This window comes from Lycorma delicatula, chromosome 2 (assembly GCF_047948215.1).
Source record: "Lycorma delicatula isolate Av1 chromosome 2, ASM4794821v1, whole genome shotgun sequence".
Classification (NCBI taxonomy): Eukaryota; Metazoa; Arthropoda; class Insecta; order Hemiptera; family Fulgoridae; genus Lycorma; species Lycorma delicatula.
This window is the reverse complement of record NC_134456.1, coordinates 233,642,987-233,670,525: the sequence shown is the minus strand read 5'-3', so window position 1 is coordinate 233,670,525 and position 27,539 is coordinate 233,642,987. Positions and strand designations below refer to the sequence as shown.

The 27,539-nt window shown below is 32.5% G+C and overlaps 1 protein-coding gene across 5 annotated transcripts in view; it reads left to right on the top strand.

Moving 5' to 3' along the window:
* The window catches only part of LOC142319753 (uncharacterized), a 105,742-nt gene that overhangs the window by 62,960 nt on the left and 15,243 nt on the right, over positions 1-27,539 (top strand). For 2 of the 5 annotated variants that reach the window (XM_075357387.1, XM_075357382.1), the window contains exons 10-16: positions 8,503-8,544; positions 10,333-10,470; positions 12,024-12,106; positions 12,644-12,715; positions 15,307-15,475; positions 16,771-16,844; positions 21,111-21,276. In XM_075357387.1, the coding sequence (XP_075213502.1) occupies positions 8,503-8,544; positions 10,333-10,470; positions 12,024-12,106; positions 12,644-12,715; positions 15,307-15,475; positions 16,771-16,844; positions 21,111-21,276 (744 nt within the window). The remainder of the gene's footprint in view (positions 1-8,502; positions 8,545-10,332; positions 10,471-12,023; positions 12,107-12,643; positions 12,716-15,306; positions 15,476-16,770; positions 16,845-21,110; positions 21,277-27,539) is intronic. The other 3 variants (XM_075357383.1, XM_075357386.1, XM_075357384.1) reach the window with 3 other exon arrangements.

Here is a 27,539-nt window from a genome sequence, read left to right as displayed (position 1 = left end):
AAAAATTCAAAATGAGTTTATTGTTAGTATTCAGCCCGTCAATCCAAACAATTAGTTAAAAAAAATTGAGTTTTGCCTCAAATTGGCAAAAAGAAACCCAGTCACGTAATCTATGAAAATGTTATTAAATGTGTCCAAGATTTTTACCATAATGATAAGCACAGCTGAATGATGCCAGGCAAGAAGGATTGTGTTTGTAATACAAGCTGATGGGAAGAAAATTAATATTCAAAAAAGGCTTATCTTATGCAAGTTAAAAGAATTGTACACAGCCTCCAAAGAAAAACATAATTTAAAAATTGGTTTTTCAAAATTTGTTTATTCAAGACCTAAATTGTATGTTCTTGCTGATGGGTCAGGTACTCATTCTGTTTGTGTGTGCATCACCCACCAAAATGTAAAACTTATGTGATTTGCTCTAAAAATGAATTTGATCATTAAATTCTTCTTTCAACCATGGTATGTGATATAGAAAATGAAATGTGCATGCTGTCACAGTGAAAGATGTCCAGACACTAATGAAGTGCTTAGATTTCTGCAAGAGAGCTGGAACGAGTCAATTCTGAAATTATCTTCAAACAGTGGGTTTCTTTTGTGAACTAATGACTTAAACTCTTCCATTTCAAGAGTAGTTAAACTTACTGAAAATTTAAATCTAAAATGGAATTTTGCTGCAAAGAAACATGCTAATTTTCTCAACATTAAAAAGGAAAACTTGTTGGAGGGTGAATGTATTGTAATGAGAGACTTCTTTCAAAATTTTCCTTCTGTGATACAGGATGAAGTCCAGTCATATCACTGGTCAAAAACTTATGTCACAGTATATCCATTTCTCATATATTTTAAGAAATAAGTAAAGCCAAAGCTAGTATGTGATAAGTGAGCACTTCAAGCACAATACTGCATTGTTCTTCTGCTTCAAAAAGCAAGTTATAAAGTAAAAACACTGTTACCACAAGATTTTGAAATTGCAGCTGAATGGCATTTTTTTGCCTCATACCATGGAAAAGGACCATTGATGGTATGTGACTAAAGCAGGTCAACAATCAAATTGTTACACCTTCTGAAATGTACAATTATTTTATTGTACATTTATTATTTTAACATTATTTTCTGCCCTAATAAAGTTGTTCAAGAGACTGAAGAATACTTCAGTTCTCGTTATCAGCTAATCACAACAGTCCCAGAAACAAGAACCTTTCACAGTTATGTTCCAACTAGTCAGAAATGTATTCTGAAAGTCCGGACAACTGCTTAATCAGAAACATTTACATTAGTATCAGTACATAAGGACATTAGTGTTTCTGATTGTTTTATAAGTTTAAGTCCAAAGCCAAAATGGAAAAATTATGTCTGCTGCATATATGATGGCAAGTGGTGGTTAGGCGAAGTCATTGAGATCAAAAGCATGAAAATGGAGAGGAATGTAGAATACACTTTTTCCATCTGCAGGGTCCTGATTTCTCATTCAAGAAATCATTGAGGGATAATCAAACATGGGTTCAACTCAAAAACATTTTTGATTCTCATGCCCTCAGAGCTTTTTTTAAACTACTCGAAGAGGGCACAACACATTACAACAAAGATGAGTGAGGACTTATCAGTTCTACTCAATAAAAAAAAATTAGTGGCAGGAGCACTAAGTTATGTTAAGTTTGTTATCAAAAAGTGCAAGATTTATTCATAACTTCCAAAGTCAACTTTTTTTAACGTATTAGAGTTTATAATTTTGTAATTATTATCATTCTGTAATTGACTATTTATTAATCATTGATTTATTCATTTTAATAAGTTGTAATTTTTATAATCTGTAAAAAATACATAACAGTATTTTTGGATACATTGTTTATGGTTAGAAGAAATGGTGTTTTTAGCGGTTTTTATGGCTTCATTGCTCGTCAACCCCTTTGAGTAACAAATAAATTTTATATGGTTTTAAAGTACTTTAAAAAGTATTTACTGCTGTAAACGTTTCAGATTTGTCTACCTGTTCCACATGTGGTTTTTTAGTCCCACGTGACATTTTCAAAATATTATGATTTGGCAGCCATTTTTTTTTTTTAATGAAGGACACTAACAGTCCAGTTTTATTTTGTAGGTACTACTAGTACCTAAGAGTTAAAAGCTAAAAAAAGGCCTGTATTACTATAAGCCCTCTTTATTACTTATTTTGGGTCCAATTTGTAAATGTAACTTCAGTAAACATTACAAGATTTTGATGTAACAAATGAATTTTGAGTACACTAAGATGAAGTAACGTCTTTACTCTTTTCAAAAAGCCCTTTTTGACCCTTTGTACAATGTAAAATAGAACGCTACAGCTCATGGAAAAAGGGATGAAAATGGCTGTCTTTACCTGTTGGAGAGTTAGAAAATAGTTAATTACTCAAGAAAAAACTTTTTAAAAATGTAAAAAAATATATTTTGCCCACATACAAGGTGGTTAGTTTATATTAAATATTATCAAAATCAAAAATACTGATGCACTGATCATTTGTTTAATTAAATTAGAGGAATACCCCTTGTTCAAACATCACAAAATTTTAATTTTTTATGCTAATTAAGTGTGGATCCAAGTTTACAAAAGTTTACATTTACAAACCCCTAACTAGAATATATATCCCCTTTCTACACCTAAATAAACATATAATAAAATAAACAGATTGTAAAAAATAAAGTTTTTTCACAGTGAAGACCATAGTGTAAAAAAATTGCTAAACCTAGAAGAGGTAGGTGGAATGAGCTAATTTTTAAACTGTTTGTTACTCTGGAAAAAATAAACTTTTAAATAGTAAAAGTCCTTTTTTTAGAATAAGATATTTTTTCTTGGGGTTACTCTGGGCTAACATAAATTGAACTCTAGTATATCTCTTAATACCTCTTAAAATTTTTGAAGTATTTTGTTGCTGATTTAGTATGTTACTAGTGATCTTTATCCACTTAGAATTAGAAGTCGTATGTATCCCGTGTATATATATTAATTTATTTAGATTAAATTTTTATAGTTCATTTTTCTTTCTTTTTCCTCTGTACATTAAATAACTATATATAATATTTTTTTAGCCTTTGCAAAGTGCAGAATTCGAGAACATGTTCAGAACGTTTTCAGGTCTAAGCCCATCTTCAGTGATGTTTTTTATTTATTTATTTTTTACATTTACACATTAAATTATAGCTTCTTACTTTTATTTTGTGGAAATTGTTTATTAATAAAAAAATTTAAAATCATTTTAAAAATTGAGAACAAATATTTGTTCAGTCAAGAGAATGAAAAGTATTGCACTATTAATTTATCAATATCTTATCTTTGTAAGCCATCTTAAATAATTTTAATAAGAAAATTATAAGCCTTATATAATTACACACACACACACACACACACACACACACACACACAAAAACGTACACACAATTTTTCTAGAATTTCTAATTTTTTATTATTTTCATGTTCAATACATGATTACTTTTAATTACTTGTAAATTATTTTCTGAACAAGTTATATTATGATTATTATTTATTAAATGGTCAGCTACATTTGAGAAATCTCTTTTTTTATTTTTAAGTGATCTAAAATGTTCATTAAGTATATATTTATTGTTTATTTATTTTAAATAAATTAAATTTGTATTGTAAAACATTAAAATTTACATATGAAATGGAACATAATAGAAAAACTGGAGTATATAAAAATCTACCTCAAATGAAATCATTATAAACAAGAATGCTAATCACCTTGGTCCTAAAAAATTAATATTTTTAAAAACGTGATAGAGCAATAAAATACATAAACAGGAATTGTATAATTAAGTAATATAAAAAATATAGCTATAAAAAATTGATATCGTTATGTCATTGATTTTTCAATAACTCAAACATTACTACATTAATACTCATAAATAAAAATTAAAAAAATAGTAAAAATATTTATATAAAATACTCTTATACAATAAAATAGATTCATCTGGTGGTATTGATAAAATAAAATGCAACAATTGCAAAAAACATATATTGGTAAAACAAATAAGTCCTTTAAAGAGAGATTTAATGAACATTTTAGATCATTTAAAAATAAAAAAAAAATAGGTTTCTCAAATGTAGTCGATAATTTAATAAATAATCATAATTTAAACCAGTTTAGAAAATAATTTAGAAATAATCAATATAATAAATATTGAACACGAAAATAGTAATAAAAATTCAAAATTTTAGAATATATATAGGTATAAATGTAAATTCAGCAACAGAATTTGATGGAAACATTCTTATAAAAATTATTTAAGTTGGCAAACAAAGATTTGATATTGATAAATTAATAGTTATTAAAATTAAATGTAAAAAAAATAAAAATTATAAAAAACCATCGCTGAAGATGGACTTCAAAGTAAAGGTATAAAGGAATAGTTCTCCAATTCTCTACTTTGCGGAGACTGAAAACATATACTATATATATACACTAGTTCTCCATCGCAGCTTTGCCCACACTATGTGGGTTCTTGTGTTTCCCATTGCAATCTCTTTATTATGTTTTATTAGTCGAAGTAACTTGAGGCAGCTGCAACCAGTCACTTACAGTAGTGGTGGCAGTGGCTATGTGGGTTGAGCTACAGCTCCATAACATACTCCTTAAAAAAATCAGAATTAAGAAAAAACCCAAAAATGTTTTTTAAATATTTATCTGAAGAGTATTTGCAGGCCCAAATCTACTGAATATCTTGTTTACTATAGTCGGATTGGGAAATTTTACAATCATTGTTCAAAAAGTTTTTTTACCTTTCTTCATCCCCTTCAATGTTGAATTCAGAAATCTAGAAATTGGTTTATTGATGTGAAATTACGCTCACCAAAAATCAGTTTGATTTCTTTGTTACCAAGAAATTAAAAAAATAACAGGGTTTAAAAAAAAAAATCAAAAAACAATTTTAATCCTTCATACTATGAATGAAACTCAAAAAATGTAGAAATTAGTTTTTAGATGTTCATAATAAGTCAGTTCAAACCCAGCTTACACAGCGATAGACACTCAGTTAACAATTCAATAATTCAATGTGCTTCAACCGCCAAATTTCCACTACTACATTATATTTATGTATATTTGGGACAGTTTTCGGGATAAAATATATCCAAAAACCTTCTCAGCCAAAAATTAGAGGTAAAACTTTAGTTGTGAAAGATCAGGTAGTTTTTTTGTTGATGCTGAACAAACAAAACTGCCTTTCTCTTTATATAATAATATAGATAAGAGCAAATAGTACTCATTTGTATAAGCAGCAAGCAAAGCTGGTTTCTGATTGGCACAAATGGAATTTTTTATGATTCCCAAACCATAAAATTTAAATGTTGATCTTAGCTATCTAGTCTCCATTAATAGTAATTAATTACTTGCTCGGGTCTTGAGTTCAATTACTTGCAAGGATCAGTATTTTTTTCATGTCATCTCATCAGTCTTATCTTTTTTTGTTTTGAAAGTATGTGTAGGAGCATGCCCAAGGTCATGGTTAGAACTGTATAAATCATTAAATCTCCATAATTTAAAAAAAATTCTTATGCCTAATGCTTGAAGCATGTATACTAGAAATTAAATTTCTACTGTTATGACAACATAGTTTAGTTATTGTTGCAAACAAACGTTCATGATGAATATAGCAGCTGGCTCTCAGTGATAATGTACGATTTGATTGAAAAATTTGACGAAGAAAATGTTTGATTTCACAAGCTTTTATTTACGAGGGTTATTTTTTTTTCAAGGTCCAATTGGTCACAAAATTAAAACCACAGTGAAAATAAAAAATTTTTATTTTTTGTAACAAGTACTTGCATAGTTACGCTATATCTCTACATAGTCGCCACTGCGATTTAGAAATTTGTTGTAGCGTGGTACAACTTTACAATACTCTCGTCATAGAATGGAGCTGCCTGTGTTTTCAGTCATGTTTCTACGCTGGTCTGTGCCAAAATGTTGTCCTCCTAGCCAGCGTTTTATGTGAGCAAAGAGGTGAAAATCGGATGGAGCCAAGTCCGGGCTGTATGGTGGGTGATCAAACACTTCCCAACGAAAAAGCTGCAGGAGCTTCTTTGTTATAGCTGCAGTGTGCGGCTGAGCATTGTCATGGAGAAAGACAATGCTGATTACAGCATTCCTCTCCGCTTATTCTGAATTGCCCTTCGTAGACATTGAAGAGACACAGTTTGAGGCTGCAGTGATGGTCGTGCCATGTTCCATGAATTCCACAAAGAGAACTCCATTCCGGTCCCAGAACACAGTAGCCATACACTTTCTGTTGGAGAAGGTTCGCTTGAACTTCTTTGGTTTACTGGGAGAATGAGAATGCTGTTTGGTTTGTTATTTTGTTTCTATAGTTTTCAAAATGGACCCGTGTCTCGTCCCCTGTGACAATTTTGTTGAAAAAATCTTCTCCTTCATTGTGGTAGCGCTGGAGAAACGTTAGGGAGGCGTCCATTCTCATTGTTTTATGATGGTCGGACAGCATCTTGGGAACCCATCTCGCACACAGTTTGTGGTACTCTCACTCACAATAGTGTAGAGAGCTGACCTTGAAATTTCAGGAAACGAATCGCTCAATACGGAAATTGTGAACAGACGATTTTCTCGAATTGCCTCATCCACTTGCTCAACGAGATCATCGGTTAACACTCACTTCCTTCCCTGACCGCCTGCATCATGAACATCTGTACTTTGCTACATCTTGTCGCACTTTGCTGTCACTCATTGAAGTTTCACCATACACATTACTTATTTGTTGATAAATTTCAGCTGCATTACACCCTTCAGCCTGAATAAATCAAATTACTGCACGCACTTCACACTTGGCGGGAGATACCATTGTTGTAGACATGTTTACGTGCTAGCTGCATGTTCAGAACTAAACGAAGTGACATGGCGTGATTGAAGACCATACTAGAGACGCTGTGCAAAGGTTCATCCGATTTTTACGCGGGTTTTTATTTCACGACTGATTGGACCTTGAAGAAAAAATAAAACCGTCTTATGAAGTTTTGACTGAAAAATTGGGCTATAAAATATTGTGCCAGAAGGATGCCCAAGATATGTTGAACGTACACAAAGTAAAAATGTCTTGCTACAGTGCACAAGTCTGTGTGGCATTATGAAAATGAAGGTGATTATTTGTTTGATCATGTTGTTCCAAAGTTGAAACCTTAATTTCTTATTTGAACATAGACATAAAGGAACAGTCAGTACAATGGCAGCGTCCATAATCTCCTAAACTGAAGAAATCAGACAAGAATATTCAGTAAAAAAGCAAGTTTCATCTGTAAAGTTTCATTAGAAAATCTTCAGTCACCCATCCTATAGTCCTAATGTTGCTCCCAGTGACTTTCTTTTTCTTAACCTTAAACAGTGGCTTACATCGCAAAGGGTTTGACAATTATGATTTGAAAAATGGTGTTCCTGTTTAAAGTCAATGATGGCAGAATTTCTTAGAGAAGGAATGAGGAAGCTGGTGAAATGGTATGAAAAATGTGGACAGCTATGAAAAAAATAGTAAATAAATGTAGTTTATATATGTTAGTAGTAAAGTTTGTTCATATTTTTCAGGCTAGTTTTCTTTTTTCTAAACAGACTTTACTTTAAAACAAGCCTCACAATATGTGTATACAATTACACAGTACACATTTACCCAGCAAAAGTTTGTAAAATTATATTTCTGCACAACAATAAACCCTTTAATAATAAATAAGATATATATAACAGACAAGGATTTGATAAATACATTGTTTTTTTTTTTTTTTTAATTTTATTCTTAAACCTTTTATATAGTTACTGTAATAGCCCTCTAAATTTTTTAAATAAGGACAGCCTTTGAGCAGCGATTTATTTTTTTAAACCATTTGAATAAAAAGTCTGTTAATTACTGAAAAATATTAGCTTTATTAAAAAGTCAATTGAGCATATAGAAAGTAGTAACTTTTTTTTTAAATGTATAGATGAGCCAATTCACTTAACTTGCTTTGAATGGACTTTGTGAAACAGAATTAGCAACATTTGGATAGTATTTCTGATTTTTTAGGGACAATAATCTTAGAAATGTAAGTGCAAGATATTATTATCTTCCCCATATTTTTTTCAACTCTTTTAAGTGGTGAAGTCTGCTTACCTTTTTAAAAGATTAATTTTTTTGCACCTCCTTTGCAGTGACCCATTAACACAGTATCTTTAAATGGTCATTTTTTAATTTATTTAATCTTAAGGGGGAAAAGATAGTTACAGATTTTCAATCTCACCTCTTTGATTCCAAAGTTAAGTCTAACTGTAGTGGACTAGATAAACCAGTCTTTACCTTTTTAACTTGCTCTGGTCAACCTAGAAACAGACTTTCATCTATGCAGCCACCACTATGATTCTAGAAATTGTGATTTTTTTTTCTTTAAGCATTGCACTACACTATATAATGCACTTGACTTGCTGTATATTATAGTTTTGAGGGAAATATAATTAATATGATTTTTGTTTCTCGGTGAAGTGACTCTCATTCCATTGAAGTAGACTGCAATCTGACCAGCATGTGAGTTGCCTCATTTTCTTTGTATTGTTTTTTATTTTATTTATTTTTTATTTACTGTTACAAAGCATTATAAAATGATGTAAATATGTGGTGATTTAAAAGATGAACTGGTAAAGTGATATGTGACCCAAGATCTTAGGTTTTAATCCTAATCTTTGCTTATTTTACTTAAAAGTTTCTAAATATCAGAACACACAAAAACATACTAATATATTATGAGAGCTGTTATCTGCCTTATCTTAACTAACAGTTTTTTATCTCCTCATCACCATATTTAAATAATGTATAAAACTGTAAATAGTAAATGTTTCTTACAAAATTACATTAATTTGAGGGCTAAATATTATTACTATGTTATAACTTAGAAAAACCTTAGAAAATAAAAATAACGATAGGTTACTTAATTAGAATCTGCTTAAAATAAATAAAAGGTCTAAAGTAAAATATGCTGAATAATTCTGTTGTGCTCTTCTGAAGTCATTTCAAATTTTGCGTTAAAGATTTAACGTAAGAATTATTTTTCAGACATCTGAAATTCAAGCAATAATGGAAGTTTATCGCATTAATGCACATAAATCTGTATTTTCTATTGACATTAAAAAAAAATTTTTTTGTTCCTTATACATGCTTGTATATATCAAATGATCGATATAATTATATAACATTTTTTGATGATGAATTAGTACTTGTTTTTAAGCTAGAATCTTTGGTAGTAGTTAATATTAACTAAAATAAGTAGCTAGTTGTTTTCTCTAATGATCTTTTATAATTGCTGAAAATTTGATTAAATCCCTTCATGTCATATGTTAAGAATTCTATATAATCAGTTACTGCAGAAATTGGGCAAGTTTATATTGCTTATTTGACCGGGCTGGTCTCTGGCTCATCGACCTGAGGCAGATGAAACATTTTCTCCCTGAATTATACGTTGAATATTTGCTTTAAATAGCACACTATTGATATTTTTTATATTTTATTTCAACTCCTTTTGATAATTCAACTCATTTGGTGCTTGATGTCTAGATGCAAATATCAAACATGATCAGATTGTTTAAAATAAAAAGGGAAAATTTTAAACATTCTACTAATAGCTCTTCATCTCTTCTGTTTTAAATATAAGTAAAGATGATTCAATATATTTCACTGTTGAAATGGTTTATTCTTAAAGTCTTTGACTTTTTTTTTCATATGTGAAGCAAAAAATATAGAGACTACAAGTTAAATGAAAAACTTTCCGTGTAGAAAAATAATTTATTAAATCAAAAAATCTTTCTTTGGTCATAATCAACAGTAGTTTTTTTTTTTTCAGCAGTTGGTGTATCAAATAAAAATTGATTATGTACAGAAGTTTTGAGTTACTGTGAAAATTTAGAATTTCTGAAGTAAGGAATACATTACCCACTTGTGAAACCAAATTCTGGCTTTTTCGAATTGGACTGAGTATTTCAAGAGTATGGAAAATTTATTTCCATGTATAAAAGTTATTATTTTTATTGTAACAAAATTTGTATTGTCTGCTTACACTTATTCATTGTTTACTGCATTAATGAATGAACTTCATACCTGCTTTTTCAATTTAGTCATCATTGAATTATTATTAAAAAAAAAAGAATATTTATTGGTAATTACAGTTATCATTCTTACTGTCCTTTCAATATCTGTGGAAACTTGACTTATATTACTTATAACAAAGGTAATGAGGTACATATTTTTTTTTTTAATCATAGGAGTAATACATTTTATACACTAAATTGCTGTAATCAAATAAGATTTTATGTTTAATTTCAGAAGAAGACGACATCACAGGTCTTCATCAACTAGTAGCAGTAGTTCTTCTGCTTCATCTAGTTCATCTTCATCATCATCATCATCAGATTCTTCATCTGCTTCATCGCAAGATTCTCATCATAAAAAGAAACACAAGCGGTGAGTGATTGGTGAATGCAAGAACAAGATTAAAGAATGCATAAAAATATTATGTTTGTACCGATAGAAAATTGTTTATTAAAATTGATATGCTTAGAACTTTATTAATAGATGTTAGATAATTTTAATAATACTTTGTATATGTTTTCTTATAACTTATCATAAAATAATTGTAATATAATTTTTATTCAGTATTCTTTCAGTTAAATATTTATAAAATAAACAGCTATTAAAGAAATAGTTTCATTTTAAAACCAAAAGTGGAGCTTTATAATATTGGGCCTTATAATACAAATTTAAAAAAAAATCCTCAAAGTAGAAGAAATAAATAATAGTTTATCTTCTATCCTTCAAACCGCAGAACTTTATTTGTTTTATAATAATTTCTGAAATAATACATTAGCTTTGAGATAAAAATATGTAGAATTTGTGAAATCAGCAGGTAGCAGTAGAATAAAGGCCGAATTGAGTTATATTAAACTTTGATTTTAGTTCTGGGTTTGTTAAGAGAATACAAACACTGGGAAAAACATAACTTTACTGCATATATGAATTCATAATTCTCCTTTACCTTCCCATCCATTAAAACAAAATACCTTTCTTAAACATTAGTTTTTTTCAACATAGATGCAGCCTGAAGAATATGATTTCCTTTAAAATACACAGAAATATTCTGTGACGTATTCTGTAATCCCCTTTTTTACTATTAATTTTAATCCTGATTATGCAATCCAAAAGTTCCTGATAAAGGTCTATATGAATATATTTAATCCTGTGTGAAAAAGTGTGGAGATAAAATCTACAGCTGCTTGATAAATCTCTTAATTTTATGAGTACAAACTGTTCAACAACTTCCAAAAAAATGTTTTTTTTAATTTCAATCCTGGAAAATATCAGGTGCTTTTTTCAAGATTTGTAGAAAGAAAGAAAGAAATTTCCTGTGTAATGTGTAATAATTAGGAGTGTACTACTTCTTCTTTTGCCTGTTAGCCTCCAGTAATTACCTTTCAGATAATACTTTTAAGGATGATACGTATGAGTGTAAATGAAGTGTAGTCTTCATTTACACTCAGTGTAAATTAACTGTAGTCTTCAGTCTCAGTTTAACCATTCCTGAGATGTGTGGTTAATTGAAACCCAACCACCAAAGAACACCGGTATCCACGATCTAGTATTCAAATCCATGTAAAAATAACTGACTTTACTAGGACTTGAACGCTGGAACTCTCGACTTCCAAATCAGCTGATTTGGAAAGACGCGTTCACCACTAGACTAACCCGGTGGGTAAAGGAGTGTACTACATATTAGAACTAAATATAACTCTAAAGTTGGTATTAATAGGTTAAACTAAATCAAGTTTTGAGTGAACTGTACAATTCATTCTTTGATATATATTACACTGTAAAGATTAATTCCTTTAGTTCAATTATGTAATGATTCTTGCTGATATGCTTATCTAAAAATTTTTATATACTTTTTTTGAAGGCATGTAGTAGAAGTTTTTAAATGTATCATAAGGGAAAGAATTGAAATATTGTATTATTTTTTTCAGCAAAAGTGAACATAAAGACAGATCATTATCACCTTTAAGCAAGCGGATGGCAATGATGGAAGATTCAACTGCAGAGAATGAAGGTATTTAGTTAAAAATCTCACTTGATTGAACTATTTTATGGTATGTGTTTTAATTTGTTGATCTGTTTATATTGATTCAAAGTAAACTTTTCTACAGTGATACCAATGTCATGATTTATGAATGGTTTATGTTGTTTTGTTTAAATTAGTTTCACTAAAGGATTGGGTTATATTGTAAAATCAGCGATGATGATGGTTTGTTTGCTTTAATATCTAACATGTTAATGTTGGAGCTGTTGAGCTAATTTGTGTCATTGCCTTCCATTCATGTGTTTCTACAGTGTTTTTACATTACTGAAGAAAGTATTTTGTTATTGTTTTTAAGGACAAAATTATTAAAAATGTGAAATTATTTTAATTCTTTTAGATCAAAATTTTATTATGAATTATCTGCCTTTTCTAATGTGTTGCTACAGAATAATGTTTAACTTGGATACTTAACACAGTATATTGGATTTTTTATAAGCATTGATCAAGTTTTTCTCAAACAATCTTACCATTTTTTGTATTTTTGATTGATTTTTGTACTATTTACAGGAGCACCAGGCTCTGGAAGCCAAAGAGGAGGTTCCCATTATAATCCTCCATCAATGCCATTCTCATTTACAGGTACTTGTAAAATTTGTTTAATATGTATTAAATCTAATTAATTATTGCAAAAATATTATAAGAAAAGTTAACAAAATTTTCTTTCACATTTGTTTTTCACACATGAAAGTGCTTACTAAAAATTATATGACTAAGAAATTTTAGTTTAAATTTCATCCAGAAATAATATTTTAAAGTAGAATCTGCAAATCTGTTACATATACAGGTGATTCAGGAGAAAAGAGAAATAATTTGGAAACCAATTCTACAGCTTGAAAAAAGGAAAAGGTTTCGTACAAACATATAAGGATAATTTAAATATAAACTGGAATTTTGTCGCGCAGACTAAGGAAGAGCAGTGAATGTAGTGAGGCACTGTGGTTAGTAGGTTGAATATGTGGAGGGGAGCAACTGGCCAACCATGCTGATAGTTCACATTCCCATGTCAGTAGTAGAATGTCTGAGCAGGAGGTACCTTTGTCTGTTGTACAGCTAATTATATTCTGATTTCTCGCCAGCGATTATGTAAAATCCTCTGAAATTTTGAATGTCATCTGTGGACCAGCATCAATTATAGCATTCATGCCATTTATTATGACCTTGTGAAAGTGACCGCCGTATAACTGTTGCTGAAATTGCATCAGAGGTGGGCATAAGTGTTGGAATGTGCATACAATGTTGTCAGACACTCTTGGATACAGCAAAGCATTGGTGAGCTGGATTCCCACATCTCACCGAGGCACTTAGAAATGTCCAGAAAGACATCTGTCAGCGACTTCTGAATTGCTTTGAGGAAGGAGAGGGGCTTTTTAGACCAAATTGTGATCTGCGTTGAAATAGGGTCCTCCACTACACCCTGGAAAACAAGTGAATAAGTATGGAGTGGAGGAAAAGTGCAGAGGGTCACCAATCAAGGCCAAGAAATGCTCATCAGCTGGAAAATTTTGGCATCTGTGTTTTGGTACTTCAAAGGTGTGGTGCTGGTTCCTGCATGAACAAAGGACAGTAAATGCAACATACAGCCAGTTGTTGGATGACGTCAGGGCTGCTTATTCCAAGAATGATGCTGGCAACTGATTCAAAATGTCCTTCTCCACGACAACCGCATGGCTACATACAGCAACTGAGACTCATGAAAAAACTCACTAAAATTCATTGGACACCTCTTGTACACCTACCATACAGTCCAGACTTGTAACCATGTAATCTCTATATGTTTGGTTTACTGAAAGAAGCTTTAGGATGGGCAGATCAGAAGGTGATGCTACAGTCTAGCATTATATGTACAACTGGTTGTTGAGGCCAGCCATCTTTTTTTTTATGAGGGGACCAGGAAGCTGAAGGAAATGTATTTCTGTTTAAGGAAACTGTAGAAAAATTGGGAATTTATGTGTAATTTTATCTAATATCAATAAATATTGATTTAGATACATCAATATATTTATTTTTATTTTATTTATTTATTTATTTCACTTTTACAGAATTAATAATTAATGGAGTAATCCTAATACTAATTATAATATTACTACTAATACTATATACTATTAATTATAATATTACCTAATTATACTTAATTTATATTATTTGTAAAACATGAAAGATTAGGTGTCCACAGGGGTCTTGCGGGGCACCATCTCTTTTCTATTAATCTTTTTAGTTAGAGTAAGGGGAAAAAGTAAACAGTTTTATCTTATATAGGAGGATTATATATCTCTGTTGTTTGTAAACAGATCTATCTGCTTATATTTGAATGACCCTTGTGTGTCTGAAAACACTTAAATGGTTTTTTAAAAATCAAGCATTGTAAAGTAATACAGTAAAAACTTCTTTTTTTAAAATAAATTAAAAGTATTTAATTTTTACAAATTCATAACATTTTTCTGTTAAGTTTTGGTTTTAATAATAACATTTGATTTGTTTTTTGTTTATTTAGACTTACATTTTTTTTCAGAATTAAATTCTCCACAAGTTTTGATAATAAAACTTATGCATTTATTAGCTATTTAACAAAGTTATTGTACTTCAACTAAAAAAAAAATGTTTTTTTGTCACTGAATTTTTCTGTTTTACATTGGTTATCATGAAAACTACAGATCATCTAGTTCATAGATCTGCTTTATTAGATTTTTCAAGTCAAAAACTTAAGTAACCATCAAGCTTTACCTCTTACATAACCCTTAAATATTTCAGTATGACCTCATTTCACCGGGAGAACTGAAATCCAGGTAAAATGTTTTGCTAGTCATAACAAACTGCTAGAATAACAAAGCGTTTTTGTGAATATGACTCTTGAATCACTCTGTGTATAAATTTTCTAATGAGAAAGTCATAAATGTATCTTCTTTAAAATTAAGTAAGCATGATTTATTTTCAGACCTTTCAAAGAGAAAAAATTGGAATAAGCAAAAAGTTATTCTAAAAAAAAATTAAATTTAATTTATTTGAACTGTTTTCACAACTTATATTTTTTTATGAGATACTTTTTGTTTGTAAAAGGTTAAGTATATTGTTGTATGATAATTGTATTCATGTTCCATGATTTCTGAGAATGCATTTAAAAATACGCCTTTATTTGAATGTATAATGAATAAACACTTAATTTTTATTTTAAGGTGAACCACAACAGAATCCTTCTCAGCCTGCATACACACAAGCGCAGTCTGGTAAACAAGAGAAAGAATCTGAATACGAACAAAGAGTTCGTAAATTTTTGGAACAGACGAAGGGCGATTTGGATTATGAGGAAAAAGTGAGGAAATTTTTAGATGAAACTGCTAAATGGTGAGTGAATTAATTTTTTTTTATTTTTATAAATTCAAAACCTTTTTCTTTATGTCAAGTTTTGTGCAGATTTAATACTAAATGAAATTTAAACTACTAAAACACAATAAATTATCTTAACTTCTATTTTGATTCCAGGAAGCAATTTTCAGGGAATCCTGCATCTTCAGTTGATATTTAATCCTATAATTATATTAAAATAAATTTTTATAATTTGTATATTTTTGGATTCGTTGACAATGTTACTTTGTAAATTTTAAAGTTTGATATATACAAATTCTGCTGTTCAATGTCAGGATTCAGTACTGAAAACAAGAATTAAATACAAACTGAAGATGCAGGATCCCATGAAAATTGATTTTTGGAATTAATATAGTTCCTACGTTTTGGTAGTTTAAATTTTATTTTATACTTATGTATGAACATGTAATTTACAATGCTTGCAGTGCAGTTCTTGAAAAAAATTGAATTTTAGTTCTTAGGTTGTAAGAAGATTTGCTACATTGCAAGGCATTTTGAAAGAATACTAGCATTAATGACAAGAATGAGACATAGGCATAGTTATTATGCAAATTGTGTTTAATGAGCTAGAGTAACTTTGATGAAGCGTTTACCTGTAAAAATATTATAAATATGAAAGTGAAGGATGAGAAAGCAATGATAAGGACAAGAAATGATAAGAAAGCAATTTAACATTTTAATGAAACAAGAACATTATATTTAATTTCTGATTACATTTACATTGTAGTCTATAAAAGAATTTTTTATTTAAATTAAATTTAACCATAGTGAATAGCTGTTTCCTTATAAATTATATTAAGAGTTTTAATATAAATAAAACATGGATTACAGTAGTAGCCTATTTGATATGCAAATTTAAGCTGTGCATCCAGTAAAATGAAAATTTTAACATTAGTGACTGGAATTAGAAGAATGGGACCTATCATTTAGATTTGTAAATGAAAGAAAACACTACTTCCAGTTTATGAAGTAGAAAGTTAATTTATTTTTTATTAACACTTGCTAATCTCTCAGCAGATAGATTGCCTAAAAAAAAAAACTGATATTAACCCTAATTTCTGTTTTTTAGCTGATCTGTTTGGTGATAGGTTGTAAAAATAATTACTATATAGGTGTTGTAAACAGAAATTAACGTAACCTATTTTTTTTTATGGGTTCTTACTGGTGGTAAAATAAAAGTTATTAATATCAGTTCTACGTGTTTATAACAGTAAACATTGTTGTAAATTGGAAATACTTGACTAAAGTGTGTTTGATTTTTTTTTTTTTTTCAGGAAAAAAGAACGAAAAGCTATGGAAGAAAAAGCAAAAAAGAAAAAAAAGAAGGAAAAGAAAGCAAGAAGCAAAAGTAAGTTTGTATTTTATCATTGACTAATATCTTAATGTTTAAAGGATGCATGAAATGAGAAACTAGTTCCTGGTATCAATTCAGCCTACAATAAAAGCTGTGTTACTGCTGTATGATTGAAATGTGTTATTTGATGATTCTATTTTATGTAAGGACAAAGAAATTTACAGCCTTTTTTCACTTAAAATGAACTAAGGAGTGTCCCTGAGTAGAATTTTTTTTCACTGACCATTGATAGAAAATATTGCCTTTGGATTGTTCCTTCTAGTAGATAACATATTTTATCAAAGAATTGATAAATAACATGTTTTAATCAGTAAAATTCTTTTTATGAGATTATTTTCTTTCACTTTAAATCATGTAATGAAAAATATACATAAATTGGATGCAAAGAAATTGTAGAAGAGAAGACAAAAGTTTGTAAAGTAATGAATTAAATTTTAAACTAATAGGAATACAATATAGAATTTTTTAGGTAATAGACATTTCCAGTAGTACTTTTCCTTTGGCCAGTATGACAAGAATGGTTATGTGATCTACCAATTAGCCAAGTTGGTGGATTGCCTAGCCACGTGGGAATTCTGGGTAATGAACATCCAGATTCTGCTGCTAAAGACGCATGTAATCGTCAGCCTTCATTACTTGTATTACTACATACAATTTTATTAATTGTGTAAAACACACTCTTTGAGCAAAGTGGCAAGGTAGGTGATTGGACTGGTATAGTGGATAATAAGCTCCAGCACATCAAAGGTACTGTTGCCATGGAACTCTTCTTCCATGGAATTCTTCTGTTGACATGTAAAATTTATCGTGAGGAAGTGGTCCTCTGCTGATTATGGTTAGTACATATCAGAGTCACTCATGTCAGCAGAAAATGCACCATTGTGTGTATGATGCAACTGCTGCTTAATCGTGTGCCACATCCTTGTGGATTGCATTTGTTATGTGGCCTTGCATCATAAATTTAAATTGCCTAGAAACATCATTGCCCAATCCTGGGCATTGATATGAAGGTTTAGACCAGATGTTTCTATTTTTACAATGTATTAGTTTTATACATAAAATGTAATATTGTGTATAGGGAAATGTGGTTTTTTCTTTTATATTGTAATAATTTTTGTTAATTTAAATTTTACATTTATTTTGATATTTTTTTTAAATAAATTTATTTAATGTTAAGATTCCGACTGTGATATTATTTGTTAGTTTTATCTTTTAGTCTTTTTTTTTAATATTTTAATTTTAATCTAGGTTTAAGGCTTTTTTTTTAAAATTATGTTTATCCTAAGTGATCACTTGAAGGCAAAAGTATTTTTTGCCTTTAAAAAAACTTAACTAGTTTACACACCAAATTTTTGACAGCACGAATGAATTCTTCATCTGGAAAGCTAATAAGGTGGCCTGCTGTTCCTTGGTGGGATGAAGACTGCAGGCGTGCACAAAGGGATAGATGCAGGGCTTTGTATAATTTCAATTGAAGACCTACAACTGAATTGCTCTTCACATTGTGCAATATGAGAACTGTTTGTCATAGAGTGTTTCGGTGTGCTAAAATGAAATCGTGGATGAATTACATCAATAAAATTTGGCACTCACCACAGCCAATTGGACTGAAGGCAGCAGAATCCTTGTATTGTGCCAATTGATATGGTGAACACGTTCGGTTACTAAGTCAGTTGCTTTTACATCATCCTACTGTCCTGAGTTTATGAGATATAAGTTGCAGGTAGAAAGTGTGGCTTTTATTATCAGAGATTTGCAAAATTAATCCTTTTTGATTTTCATTTGATGAATTTAAGTTATGCCTTGAATAACTCTCGTGACACTTCCCTTGGAAATTATATCAGACTCAGTATGTTATCACACCTCCCAGATACTGCATTGTCATCCTTTGTATATCTATAATAGAATATTTTCTGACCAGGAATTTCTAGATTCATTGTCAGAAGCATTGGTAATTCCTATACTGAAACCTGGTAAAGATAAGTGAGCCCCCCTCAAGTTTTCGTCCTATCTCTGACCAGTACTCTCTGCAAGGTGGTGGAGCAAATGGTTAACCGGGTCATCTAGTGTGTTTTCCTTGATAGAAACATCTTAATTGCCCACAAACAGTGCTGTTTCCGGCAAGGTGTCTTTGGTTCTGGCAAATCTGTTGTTCAAAACAACAGATTCATACTTGCCACCTACTTGGCCAATGCCTGGTTGCTGTATTTTTTATATGCAAAAAATATTTTTTTATGACATGGCTTGGAGTAGAGGAATCATAAAAACTGCATGAATGGAGTATACAGGGAAATTCTGCATTTTTTCAGCGGTTCTTAAGTGTTACTTTACTTATGTAACTGTAAATAGTACAATAAAAACTGCATGCGCAAACCCATTATGTGTTCTGTATTTGTTAAGCTAACTTAAGCTGTTATAATAGACTGCAACAAAATACAATAACCCGTTTAGAATCGTGGAGTAAAATGACTGAATTTATGTTTTCTCTGGAGAAAATGAAATGCATTTGTTTTTCATGTTTGAGGAAAGATATTGACTTAACTGTTTTTGCATGGTGAACCAGTTGAACATGCATATGGGTGAGGTTTTGAGGAATGCGGTTGTACCAACAAATAACACAGTTAACACATTTAAAGGATCTGAAGGTAAAATGTTTAAAAATGCTAAACGTGCTGAGAGTTTTATTTAATACTTATTGGGGAATTGAACGAGTGTGCATGTTGTTGCACTTCTACCAACTTCTAGTTCATTCCTGCTTTGACTACGGCTGTGCGGTTTATTTCTCCGCTTAGTTCATTACTCTTAGAATGCTCGATGCAGTTCATCATTCATTCATCTATCTTGCTACAGGTGCTGTGGTAAGTCTACTGGTGGAAAATGGTGAGCCATCCCTTTGGAATATACAAACCAAATTATTCACACTTAAGCTCATATTAAAATGAAATCACTGCAATGAAATCATCCAAGTTCTCGCATTTGAATCGATACTAGGAACAGCCACGCTCCACTACTCTGCTACCCCATCAGAGCTCAGTGCCTTTTTTTAGCTGTAAATATACAATTACTACCTCCAGTTTCACTTTTTTACAAGTTATTATGCCCTCCTGCTTAGCAGCCTTCTCTCATCAGTTACTGCTTTGGTTTTTGTCAGTGTCAAAAAAACAAATATGAATAGCATGAATCCTGATGCTATAGTTTATATAGACGGCTTTAAAAATATTAATTTTGTTGGTTGTGCTCTTGTGGTTGGCAACATAACATACATGTTTGGCCTTCCCAGCATCATCAGGGGTTTCATTGCAGAGCTATATATTAGAAAGGCTTTAAAAATAATTAGCTTAACATTTTGACATGTACTTGTCTGTACTTGTACTCCAATGAAGTAACATCCTGTTATATGTGAGATTCAGTGTGTTATTTCTGAAGCAACATAATGCAACTGTGAGCTTTTGCTGTATCCAACCCCAGCCATGCTGGATTTCAGGCAATGAGCAATTGATAGTGTGGCAAAAGAGGCTTATTTCCAGTCTCCATTCACCAATCGTGTTTTCTCTGAACGATCTTATTTGTTTTCTGAAGAGGGTGGTAAAGTGAGTGGCAAAATGAATGGAATGCTACCATTAGTAATAAATCAGTTAAGCAACACTCTGTTACAGTGGAGCTCCTCATGCAGAAATAACAGCTGAGAGGTTATTACAGTTACAGTTTGCGAATAGGGCACACTAGGCTCACTCATGGATATCTGTTGATGGTATGTTGGGGAACAGTGAAACAACTTTATGATTTCTCAGGGCCATCTATTTAGATTTAAGTATTTGTGTATTCAGTAGTAGCTATCAGCTAGCTATTTATACCATTTGGTGTATTGTAGGTAATTTTGTTATTTATTTAGATTATTAATGTAACATTTCATTGTGGTTTTATTTCACTTTTTGGGTTTTTAGTTTTAATTTAATTTTTAATATTTATGTACGTACTATATAAATATTTTATCCAGATGCTAACGACACTTTGTTGTGCATCCAGGAAAAAACCCCTCATTGGCCCCCCTCCCATTTGTTATGCTTTTCCAAGAATACTTAAAAAAGTGTATGTAGCTTTAAATTAAGAATGGCAAAATCATTATTTTCTTTGATAAATAAATGAAGATAATTATAGAATAACTTTCTCTAAAAACCATTAGAATTGCATTTATCCATAAAACTTATTTTTGTTCTTGTAATTTTAAGATTTAATGTAGTTTTTTTTAAATATTTTTAGACAAGAAGAAGAAGCGTGAAGAGAAACGTAAGAAGAAGGCATTGAAGGAACTTCAAGAGAAGAAATTACGAGAGGTATTGAGGCGAGAGAAGCAAAGAAGAAGAGGAAGTAGCAGTCATTTGGAAGAGGAAGAAGAGTATATTTTTACAGACAAATCTGATTTACGGTACATCACTTAATTTATATTTACTAGGCCAATATTGAATGATTCGTTCTTTTAATTTTTTAGCAGCTCAATACTGATGGAGAAAGAGTTGTAGCATTCTACCTTTATACAGTTATTTTTTCTATCTTAATTTTTAAGGCAGACATATTTAAAAAGAATATTTACATGTTACAAAAAATAATGCGATAAAGTATTTTCATATAATAACATTTGGCTTATTCTTTTGAGACTTTGTATCCGTTCTAGATTTTACTAGTCAAAATTTAAGGCATTCACAGGTTATTTTACAGAGAAGCATTTTTTAAATTAAAATTATGGTGTCTCATTTGTTCTAAGTTCTGTATATATGGTAAATAAAAAAGTCTTTTTCTGAACATAAAAATCTGCCTCATTCTACAGTAAAATTTCAAAATTAAGTTAAGATTTTTTAATAACATTTATAAGTAAAGCATTGCAAGATCATGTGTAGCAGAAGTTGGTTATTTTAATAGTTGTTTATTTTAGTAAGTTGGACAGTTGCAATGTAAGGGGGAATCTTTCCCTATCCGTTTCTCCTTCCCCGTTACAGATTTTCCAAAACCCCTGGATCTGTCTGATCTGGGTCCTTCTCCTTCTGTTGACCCCAAAAAAAATCAGCCCTATTGAAATCCTTTTTGACCCTAGCCCCCCAAATCCAATCCAGATTTGGGGTCATACATTTTATCCCTCCCTTGAGTGGGTATCAAAATATCAGGAATCAGGCATAGATTATGTTTCTGAGGTTGAATGAGAACGTTAACAGATACCATGGACGAAGAGATTGAACAAAGCATGTCGGAGAGTGCGGGATCCCTTGTTACCCCATCAACTGGAGTTTCACTAGGTGCTATTACTGTTGTGCCACAGAGAAGAGTCAGTGATATGAAAGGCATGAAGAGAGTTCTTCAGGTGTCCTCCTCACAGGAGGAAGAATCCCCAGTTGTGGGGATAAAGGAACTGACAAATAAGCTGGGATTAATGCTGCTGAAACAAAACATAGGCCAGTCATGTTGTGCGGGGTTGGACGGTCATGTAATACAGCATGAGAAGGAGCTACTAGGTGAAATATATAAGACACTGAAACTTTTAACCGAGTGTTCCCTGCCATTGGGATTTACAACACAAGCTACGCAAACTGAGCCATCCAAAGGTCCAGACTTCAATGGGGTCTAGTGGGTTAACTGTCGAATGCAGGGCTGTTGTACCATTGTCTGCTCAGTTGTCTGGCCAACTGAAATCCTAAACATAGTTATATTACAGTGAAGGACAAAACAGAAGTGAGTGATACCGGTCATTTCATCGACTTAGCCAGCAGGCAGAGGGCTGACTTAGACTAGTATCCAATATCAAAGTTCAGCCCAGGAGAAGTACATGATGTCTCGTCACTAATAAGCGATGAATGTTACGCTACAGAAGAGTAAATTCAAGATTTATTATAATACGGCTGATGGTGATCATGAGGCGCTGAACAAGATTTTGAAGGCAGTAGATGCATCTTGGCAAAGTCTTCGAACCCAGTATACTTTTGGCCAGGAGGTGTATTCGGCATACAAGTAAGGAAGATTCTGGTGTATCTTTATGAAGACCGCAGAGCCAGTATCCGTCATCGTCCCTGTTGGGGTGTATGGCAGGTCGAGCTCTGCATTGACCATGAGAGCGACACCTTCGGTCAAAGACAGTTATGTCATTGTCGGAGCTCAGGGTAGATCATATGAAGATTTGTTCGAGATAAGTCCATGGTCTCAAGGGGCGAGGCCAGAGAGGTGCTTTTGCTGAGAAAGGGAAGAAATGAGGAACTTAAGGTCTGGATTAAAGGTGCGAAAAAGGCTGAACAATTTACCGCCACCCTTTGTGACAAAGCAGCAAATCTCAAAGTCTATTTTCGATTTCTTGGAAATAGACGGGTGGTGGTCGACATAAGGGACGTAGATGTGGACACCACTGAACAAGAGGTGAATGAGGCCATAATAAATGTCGGCAAGCATGAATAATTCCAAATAACATCTTTTAGACAGGTGTATGGAGATACTCTCTGGAGATAGTAAAAGTACTTGTTGACATACTTGTTACGTCAGAACTGAATAGATATACTTTGGCCCAACGCGCCAGGAGATTTAGCCATGTTAAATGTAAATGGCAGACTGGGTTGGCAATTGTTCCACAGAGGGTGTGGGATGATTGCTGTTGAGTTGACAGATCCTCTGCCGATTGGGGCGTACATCAGCCCCAACTGCGATCTTCTGGAGTAAGAGAACTACATTGGACAATTGGACAAGACGTAATAGTTAGATCTCCAAAAAAAGGTGATATTAGTGGGCAATCTTAATTGTAAAGCCCTTAGCTGGTTGTAATTATATCAATTGCAGGGGTGAAATGCTAACTGAACTTATGCAAGCTACTGGTCTCTATTGTTTGAATGACAACACCCCAATGTATGAGGCCAAGGGTCATACATTGGTATTGGACCTCACATTCTTGAAGGAAGATGGACCACAACAGATGCAGAAGAAGGGTCCTTACTGAAGAGACCGTGAGTGATCACCAAGCTACACTGCTGGAAGTAAATGACTCCTTGTTTAGTACAGTAGGAAGATAGAGACCACATCTTACGTGTGGACAGGTCATGACAATTGTTGCTAAGGTCGCTAACAAGATCAGAGATGGCAGGCAGTTAGCGCCTGAAGCTCTTCAAGATTTAATAATACAAGAAATCTCACAACTTCCAAAGGATAACAGAGCAAACAAAAGGTACAAACAGGTGGACGAATAAAATTGCTGAATTGTGACAGAATCTACTGTGGTTATGACGCCAGAAGCAAAGCTTACAAATTGCTGGTGGCTTTGGGTAGGAAATAGCAGCAAGTAATTTGCTGCTGACAGACCTTCTCTAAATTATGAGATAAAACAGTCCAAGATAACTAAATGGAGTGAGCTCTGTGGTTATCTGGATGTGGTTAAGTGGGGGCAGGCCTACCAAATAGCCGTGAAATGTTTTAGCAGGCATCTATCGCTTTGTCCTCACTGAGGAAAATGCGGAAAGACAGATCGCAAGATTTTTTTCTGGAGAAGTAACTGAGGTTATAGAATGTGAAAGAAAATTCTTCTCAGGATGAGGTCATCGCAGCCATACTTAAGCTGAAAAATAAGAAGAGCCTCAGGCCATATGGCATTCTGGTTGCCATACTTAAGGACTTGGCACATGTGGTTCCCTGGGAGATGGCAGATATAGCTAATCATGAAGTAGAGAATAAATGCTTTCCCACATGCTGGAAGGATGCATGCTTGGTGTTTCTCCCCAATTAGAGAGGAAAGGACATGGAATATCGTTCGCTCTGCCTTATAAACAAATGGGTAAGGCAGTAAAAAACATACTGGCATCTCGCATGGTGGAGGAGCTAAACGTGGATGCTGGCATTTATGAAAATCAGTTCGGATAATGGTCTGGCCAATCTACGTTGCAAGCCATCCAGAAGGTAGTGAATTGGGCTGCCACTGCTAGACAGGGGCCCATGTTTGTGATGCTAGACATACTTAATGCCTTTGGGTCTATTACTTGGGAGTCAATTATGACTGCATTGAGGGCCAAGAGAGTTAGTGAGCGACTACCTAAGAAGGCAGATCCAGGAGTATTTACCAGATCGATGGATTACCACTGATACGCAGGGGTCAGTGCTCTGTCCCTTTTTTGGCTACTTGTGTACAATGGGGTGCTTGGCCGCCGCCTGCCAGCTGGTGTGGAAACGGTAGCATATGCCAACGATCTTGCTGTCTTGGTAAACAGCAGGACAGAGGGAGAACTTGGAAGTGAAGGGGAACACAGCCTTAGAGATTATTAATGACTGGTTGCAAGAGAACATACTGGAGCTGTCTCCAAAGTATATACACAAAAATGTGTATATACTTTGCTTGAGAAGGAGAGTAATAAGGTCAATAGAATTTAAGAGTGGGTGGGCAGCCGCTCCAATTTAAACTAAAAATGAAATATCTGAGTGTAAATATAGATTGCGCTTGTAAATTTAGCCAGCACATATTTCAAAGCTGCAGAAGGGCTGAAAATACCTTGAAGGCCTTAAATTTGCTGATTACAACACAAGAGAGCTCTGCGAGCATCAAAGCAGAAAATGATTGTCAGTGGTCACATCGACCCTGTTATATACTGCCCTGGTTTAGGGTGCAGCGGGTAGTCAGGAGGAATCTGAATAGATTACAAAGCATACATAGGTGACTTCTAGAAGTCATATCCGGCTACAGAACAATTTCTTACGATTCTGCATGTGTCATTACATCAGTATTGTGGATTTACAGATTCAGGAACACACACTTAAGTATGAAGGAATGGACAAGGCAGAAGGTGAGGGTATATAGTCTGGGACATTTGGAAAGAAAGGTGGAGGACAGGCAGTGGTTCCAGATTTGGATGAATGGACTAGAAGAAAGACTGATGAGGTTAACTTTTACACTATACAGACACTTACTGGTCGTGGTTCCTTTGAACATTGGATGGGGTGTGAGCGGAAAGTTTGGTACAGTATACTTTAACTTCCAACGGCAACAGGAGGGCGTACAATGTGTAACATCTGTCATATGAGCTAAGGATGCAGAAGGCCGAAGAAGGGGTCATTAGATTAGGGCTGGGCGGTTAGCCCTGGCTGTGAGGGCTGGCACGCTGAGGTGTGCCAGTTCCAATGATTGGTCAGGGACTCCTGGAGAGTTATAGATCAGGAACAGGACTGAGACCCGGCTGCCAAGTGGGGCCCAGGAATGACATAGTTGGGCTTGGATACCCTTCCCCGGCAGTTAAAGATAGCCAAATATATCACTGAGTCCCAGTTTCTGGGGGCCCATAAATGACAGAAATGACAGCCGGTAGGTGGGGAGGCCCGTAAGTGTTAGGACACTCTTCCAGGCTGAGTTTTACTTAACTCTGTGTTTGGCCCAGAGGAGTAGGGTTTTGAAATAGAATAAATAATAAAAAAGTAAGATTTGCTCATCATTAAAAATAAAAAAGCAGCTAATAGACATTTCCAGTAGTTGTACTATTGTATTAAACCTACCTTGCAGAATTAGCTAGATGGAAATTTAGAAATTGATTACGTAGATTACATAAATTGTCATGTTGACAATAAAATGCTTTGATATTACAGAGGTTTGAAACTTGAATTTATTGTAGAATTTCTCAATATTTGTGTACTTCATGGTCGTCATTCCTATGCACAAATATAAATCAGATTTCTTACTTATTTATATGCTAAAAAGTGTTATCTATATTAAGTAAAAATACCGTATGAAATAGTAAAGCTTATTGATTTCTCACAATTTTGAGCAGGCACCAACAGGCTGCAGCGATGTATTTAATAAGTTCTTTATGCGACATTAATATCTTTATACTAGTATTTAGAAAAAATGTATTTTTCATATTACCCATTTTTATAATTGATCATAATATTTATTCTGTACTAAAGTCTATTTTACAAATTATGTTAACCGTTCTGCTTAACATAAGTTTTTAACGATAAATCAGAATTATTAAATATTTGTTTAATCTGATCCAAGCTATTATAAGTAGTGCTGTTGCTGCATCCCTCATGTCACGAAATCAGTCTTCCACGTATATGTAAAAAAAAGTGTGCATGTGTGTGCTTATTTACAGCCTTCAGTATTAATTGGTTGTGTTAGGTGTTAGATTTTCCTAGTTTTTCTTGTTATGCAAGTTATTTACATTTTTTGTAAATAATTTGCAAAAAATTTTATTATATATTTTTTGTTTCATTTATACATATTCGCTGTATTCATATGTTATTTGTGGAACTCCTGAATTGTATGTATTGTCTGTTTTAATTTTGGCAAAAATTGAAGTAAAATTATCTAAAATTCATTTCCCTAAAAATTGATCTTTGAAGTTATAACCTCAATGATTTTAACTCAGAATTGTTTAACAATCTGAAATCAACTTGCAAAGTCTGTTTGCAAGCAAAGATTGTTTGTTTGTAATCTTGTTCTTAACTAATCTCTCCCAATGCTTGTAGTCATGGATTGTTTTGCAACTTTTAATGATTTGTATTAGTTTTCATCACTTTAAGTGCAGGGGCATGAATTTTTTTCACCTGTATCCACTGAAGACCAGTATTAAACTCCATTAAAACTACAAATTGAATTTAACATGATCGTCTCATTATTACTTATCATTATGGTTTTTAGAACCTAAGCTAATAACTATCTTTCACTTTTTAAACACGTGAAAATGT